General features: G+C 46.1%; 1 protein-coding gene across 5 annotated transcripts in view; it reads left to right on the plus strand.

The window, feature by feature from the left end:
- Positions 1 to 5639, plus strand: part of FBXO42 (F-box protein 42) — an 89429-nt gene extending 83790 nt beyond the window's left edge. For all 5 annotated transcript variants that reach the window (XM_082393665.1, XM_082393663.1, XM_082393662.1 and 2 more), the window contains one exon: positions 75 to 5639. In XM_082393665.1, coding sequence (XP_082249791.1) covers positions 75 to 1190 — 1116 coding nt within the window. In that variant the 3' untranslated portion in view covers positions 1191 to 5639. The remainder of the gene's footprint in view (positions 1 to 74) is intronic.
- The last annotated feature ends 907 nt before the right edge of the window (positions 5640 to 6546 follow it).

A 6546-nucleotide genomic window follows, 5' to 3' on the forward strand; every position in this document is an offset into this window, starting at 1 on the left:
CCCAGATGCTCATGATAAAATGTTTGATGGTTAAATGAATGATCAGAACTGAGCACAGGTTTTTTGTCTTCCAGGTAGGGCAGTGCGTGGTGGTCTTCAGCCAGGCTCCTAGTGGGCGAGCCCCACTCAGCCCCAGTTTGAACTCTCGCCCATCACCTATCAGTGCCACTCCTCCAGCCCTAGTTCCCGAACCTCGAGAATACCGCTCTCAGTCTCCGGTAAGGAGTATGGATGAAGCTCCCTGTGTTAATGGCCGCTGGGGAACACTGAGGCCCAGAGCGCAAAGACAGACCCCCTCAAGTTCCCGAGAAGGAAGCCTTTCCCCAGCCAGAGGAGATGGCTCTCCCATCCTCAATGGTGGGAATTTATCTCCAGGACCAGCAGCTGTAGGCGGCTCTTCCTTGGACAGCCCTGTACAGGCTGTATCTCCTAGCACTCCATCTACCACTGAAGGATATGACCTAAAAATGGGACTTTCTTTGGCCCCCCGACGAGGGTCACTACCAGATCAGAAAGATCTAAGATTAGGATCAATGGATCTGAACTGGGATCCAAAACCTGCTTCCAGTAGCAGTCATATGGATGGTGTGGACAACAGAACAGTTGGGGGAAGTTTGAGACACCCTCCTGAACAGACAAATGGTGTGCATACCCCGCCGCAAGTGGCCAGTGCCCTTGCGGGAGCCGTTTCCCCAGGTGCCCTGCGTCGGAGCCTAGAAGCCATCAAAGCAATGTCGTCCAAAGGCCCCCCAGCCTCCGCAGCACTAAGTCCTCCTCTGGGGTCATCTCCAGGCTCCCCTGGGAGCCAGAACCTGAGCAGTGGAGAAACAGTGCCCGTTCCCCGCCCAGGGCCTGCCCAAGGAGATGGACATTCCTTACCTCCCATTGCCCGGCGCCTGGGCCACCACCCTCCACAGTCCCTAAATGTTGGCAAACCCTTGTACCAGAGTATGAACTGCAAGCCCATGCAGATGTACGTGCTGGACATTAAAGACACCAAGGAGAAGGGGCGAGTCAAGTGGAAAGTATTTAACAGCAGTTCTGTGGTTGGGCCTCCCGAAACCAGCCTGCATACAGTGGTGCAAGGCCGGGGTGAGCTCATCATCTTTGGGGGACTCATGGACAAGAAGCAGAATGTGAAGTACTATCCAAAAACAAATGCCTTGTACTTCGTGCGGGCGAAGAGATAATCTGTTCTGGAGCCCTTTCCCTGCCGGTGGCTTTTAATGTGGAATTTTCCAGCGTGCAAGCCTTTGGACTGAGAATTGAGAAAACAAAAGGACAAAATTACTCTCATAAACCAAACCCCAATTCCCAACCTCACTCACTCCGGGCTGGGATCAAATCTCCATTAAGAAAAGAATTATATAAATATATATTATATAGCCAACTCTGTTTACAAAGAGGGAGAGATCTCCGTCCTGGTTCCGATAAAATTGTTGCTGTGTTTTAGCAGAGGCTGTGCTGCCTTTTTCTACTTTGCTGATAACTAGACCAAGAATTTAGGGAATAGATTAATACCAGAACCTTCCTAAAGAAACTGAAGAGCCACCTGTACATCTTATTTGGCCTTCTTAGAGTTAGAAAAAGAAAGGGCATGTGTAAGACGCACGACTAGAGGTTTCAGATTCCCATGCCTCAGGGGCTGGCAGGGTAAAAGTAACCTGTAGAAAACTGTTCTTCTCCCCGCCCTGCCCCGCCCGCAGAGGACCTGTGAAAACTTCTCTTTGCAGTAATGCCCTATGCCTGGCCCTATTCTGCTCTTTGTGACTGAGGAAAGTTACCCAACAAGGGATTTTGTTCCACGTTTGTGTGCTGGGATCATCGTGAAACAAAGTTTATGCAGAAACACCTAGTGTCCATTGGTCTTTGCTCTCTCCATGTTTCAGAAAACATTCTGGTGTCTGATTGTGGAATTTTCTGACAATCATATTTCATTGCAGTTGCCAAAAACCACATTTGTTCTCTTTTTCTTTCCTTTAAAACCTGATCCTCAGAGGCTGCCTTTTCTATTTATAGGCTGCTTTTCTTCCCTCCTTCCTCCCTTCCTCCTTCCCTCCCCACCCCTCCCTCCCTCTTTTTCTTTAATATGTGGATTTTTTTAAGCCCTAAAACCTTTCGCACTTTCCTTTATTAAGCTTGGGTGCCCAGAGAAATCTCTTAGAAATATTTCTGGAATCCTTTTTCTGGTGTCACTAGGGGACCAGTAGGGAATTCTGAGATGCCAGTATCATGAGACATCCTTGAAGCATCAAAAGATACTGTTTTACCTTATGGGCTTCTTTTCATTTCCAAAGCACATTGGACACACCCATCCATGTTTATAGAATGTGGAAATTGATCTTGGGAGAGAATCCCAATAGCAGATCCTTCTAGAAGTAATTTTTGCCCTTGTTTGTGACATGCATTTTTCTGCCTGGCTGTTGACTGGTGATTGGGTTGAATATCATGTGCTTGGCCTCTTTGATGCGTGGCTGACCTTGGGAGCAGCTCCTTCTTTGTCATTGTCTTGTTTACCTGTCACCCAAACAAGGTTTGGGTTTTTACTTTCACGTCATTTCTGAGATAAGGTATAACCAACCAGAGCATTTTTTTTGGTTGACACAGGAAATTACAAGTTACCAGTCTCTAAACCATGGCCTGGACATAGGAGACATTGGCACCACTTAAGTGTGGATTTTTTTGGTGATTTTTCATCAGTAGAAAGAGGATTTTTATTTTGCCTTTAGGGTTTAAATTTCAAAACACTGCATTTCTCATCCCCACGCTCCCCTTTTTCTTGTTAGCATTTCCCAAGCGCAAGCCTGCTACAGCTGGCCCTGGGTCCTGGCTCTCAGCCAGCTCTTAGCAGTCTGTCTGATAAGTCTGTTTTCTCCTGTTAACGTCATGTTAAATCCTTTCCCCTAGCCATTAGCTCTACAATGTGGTCTTGGTGGGAAAGCGCCCCTGGTGCCAAGCCCAGGAAAGGGCCAGCTCATGGGGAGGGGTATGTGTTCCAGAAACTGCTCTATGTGCTCCCTTAGATGAGGAAACTACCATGTGCCTACTTACTGTGGTGTCCAACTGCTCGGAGCTCAGCACTTAGCTTTCCAGACTCTCTGCTCTGGGCCTGTTGCCAGTCCTTCTTTGGCAAAGACTGTTTGATCATGTGGGGGTCCTTATTCACAAGAGAAAGCTAGCCTAGAAGATCAGCAATTTTGGCATTATTGCTATTGCTGAACCTTGTTTATGACATTGCATTTGTGCATGGACAGTGCCTCCAGACTCAGTTCCTACTTAAGTATAAAGTATTTGGAAGCCTGAAAGTTCAGAATCTCAACTTTGTAATCTTTCCTTTTGTCCTGTGGCCTTCCTAAGCCAGCTGTTAACTTGTTGATTCCTTCTACTTTCCCCAAGTAGGCAGGCAACAGAGATGATGATTCTCTTAGAAAGTAACCTGGCTCCTCGGGACTCCATGGCATCCCAGTATTACCCACACCACTTGGAACCAGACTGTCTGTTTACAGCTCTTTAAGAAAAATCTGCCTCTTCCGCACCTGGTGGTGTTGGTCCTGGTGGCTCCTGGGCATTGTGGTCGTGTATCTTGGGAGAGTGACTCAACACAGTCAAGGTGATTGTCTCCTCGGGCCCTTGTGAAGCCGCCCCATGCAGTGGAACTTCAGGCGTCTCAGCTGAGGTGACCATTTCCACAGCGCCATGGATGCTTCGGTCAGATCAGATTTAACCACAACTCTGGTTTTGACATGATGCCAATTTTGTCTTAAAATTCACTGAGGAAAATGAGACAAAATATTTTTTTAAACCCTCAGGAGCACCTAAAGTAAATATTTATCAATATTTAAGTATTTAAAATGCATTTTGTTTCTACTTGAAGCTTTAACCCCCTTCCATTCCTGCAAGTGTGCCTTTGAGAGCCCCCAGGTCACAATGACTCCACTGGCCACCTCATTGACGTCGTGAGAATTTTAGTCTCTTCCCGTCCTCTTGAACAGAGCTTCCTGTTTTCTCATTTTGCAGGCTCTGCAGCAGAGAGGGTTCTGTATTTTCGCTCATATTTCTGCCCTGCTGCTACACTTCGGTGGTGGGTTCCACAAACTACCACCCACCCACCGCACCCACCGTACATTTGGAAGCACACATTTGGTATCAAAACAAGCTTAAATTTTAGTTGTAAGGCAATACTGGGCTTACTCTCTTCCCAGCCCTCTAGAGATTGATTTCATTTTAACGTTTGAGTTTTCTATCAAGAGCTGAAACCACGAACTATCTCCTAGGAACTGTGTGCAAACTCTTTAAAACAGAAGAAGAGGAAGAAGAAAGAAAAGCAACTGAAGTCTTGACTTTGGAGGACAGAAAGCCACCAGCTGATGGAGAAAAAAGGGATGCTTCCTTTTCCTTTCACTTTATTTTTCTGGATTTCCTTCTGCTTTGCTTCTTCAGAGTGACATTCCTGGTTGGTTTGTCTGTCTGTCCTTGTCCTTGTAGTGATCCTGGTATGGTGATGTGCTCTGCTTTGCATTATCTGTGGTCTCTTACCAGCACACAAGTCAGTGGAGAGGATCTGAACACACGCAGGGGCAAGGAAGCCGAACTTCAAAGCCTGTACCCCATGCAGCCTCCCCATGAACTGCAGAAGGCATGTTCTGCATGGTCACCAGTAAGTGGCTCCCTCCACCATGTTCATTGTCAAATGAAAGCAACCCTTAGGCATTGGCTCCACTGTACTCTCTCCTCGCTCTGCTCCCTTCCCACCAACCAGGGTTCATGTCAGTGCACACCTGTTGTGCCCTGACGAAGCTGGTGCTGTGAGTGATGTTTCCCATACAGCTTGAGGGTCCTGGGTGGCTTACCCTGAGATGATCATTTTAGGCACATAACAGTGTAGGAATGAAAAGTGGATTTGATTTCATTGATATTTAAATCTCTGTCAATTTTATTTTTTGTTTGTTTTCCCCAATGACTTTTTAGCAGTTTAACAAATAAAACAAAATGGATAGAATTGTCTTAACTGTTTTATTAGTATGAAGGAAAGAAAGCAAGCTGTGACAAAAAGCAATTGGAGATTGAAGTTGGAAGCAAGGTAGTTGGAAAGATACTCCTCCTCTAGGAGGGTTGCCCGTCCCTGAGGACGTCATTTAATAAAGCAGCTCTCTCCATCATGCTTGAAGGACTCAGTGTTTCAGAGCCTCAGTACCACCCTGCATTGGAGACCCAAGAGAGGTGATGAGCTTGGAGCAGCGGCCCAGGGACCAGGATGACATCTACGCCATCACTGGCCTCCTAAGCAAAGATGAGGACACAGGGCCTCTGGGTCGTGAAACAGCATAGCAAATGGGGGTTCAGAACACAGACCTGAGCCCTATAGGCCTGTGGCTAATTCTGCCTTCCGCTATTTACTACTTAATCTTGGATACAAGTTTCCTATCTATAAATATAGTTTCTATTTTATAGGATCATGAGGATTAATTAAAGTTGTATATGAAGAGCACCAGCACAGTGCCTGGCACATAATAAATGCTTAATAAATAGTGGCTGTTATTTATAATTAGCCCTTGAAGAATATACGTGATCTTGAATGAAGTGCTGGGCAATGTGTGTAAATTGTTAGGAGCATGGCCATACTAAAGATTATGCATGTCTACAGTTGTCTGAGTCGTCTTTTACATGTCACCATGAGAACCTCTGAGGCTTTTGCCTCGAGAGCAGTACGTAGCAGCTGCTGCCATCAATCAGGTCAGAATGGTCTCAGTAGTTTCGTCTCCCTTTGGACTTTATTCTTTGGTTTGCCAGTTGAATTCAGCCTCTAGCTCGTGAAGGATTCTGCCTGGATTCAAAGGCACACTTAGGAGTCCCTCCCATCAAGCCTCTTAGATAGCCTCATCCACCAGAGGGCAGAGAGCAGAAGCAAGAAGAACTACAATCCTGCAGCCTGTGGAACAAAAACCACATTCACAGAAAGATAGACAAGATGAAAAGGCAGAGGGCTATGTACCAGATGAAGGAACAAGGTAAAACCCCAGAAAAACAACTAAATGAAGTGGAGATAGGCAACCTTCCAGAAAAAGAATTCAGAATAATGATAAGATGATCCAGGACCTCGGAAAAGCAATGGAAGCAAAGATCGAGAAGATGAAAGAAATGTTTAACAAAGACCTAGAAGAATTAAAGAACAAACAAACAGAGATGAACAATACAATAACTGAAATGAAAACTACACTAGAAGGAATCAATAGCAGAATAACTGAGGCAGAAGAACGGATAAGTGACCTGGAAGACAGAATGGTGGAATTCACTGCTGTGGAACAGAATAAAGAAAAAAGAATGAAAAAAAATTAAGACAGCCTAAGAGACCTCTGGGACAACATTAAACGCAACGATGGCTTCCCTGGTGGTGCAGCGGTTAAGAATCCGCCTGCCAATGCAGGAGACACGGGTTCAATCCCTGGTCCAGGAAGATCCCACATGCCGCGGAGCAACTAAGCCCGTGCGCCACAACTACTGAGCCTGTGCCCTAGAGCCTTCGGGCCACAGCTACTGAAGCCCGCG

This window comes from Balaenoptera borealis (genome assembly GCF_965194805.1).
Source record: "Balaenoptera borealis genome assembly, chromosome: 1".
NCBI classification, from domain to species: domain Eukaryota; kingdom Metazoa; phylum Chordata; class Mammalia; order Artiodactyla; family Balaenopteridae; genus Balaenoptera; species Balaenoptera borealis.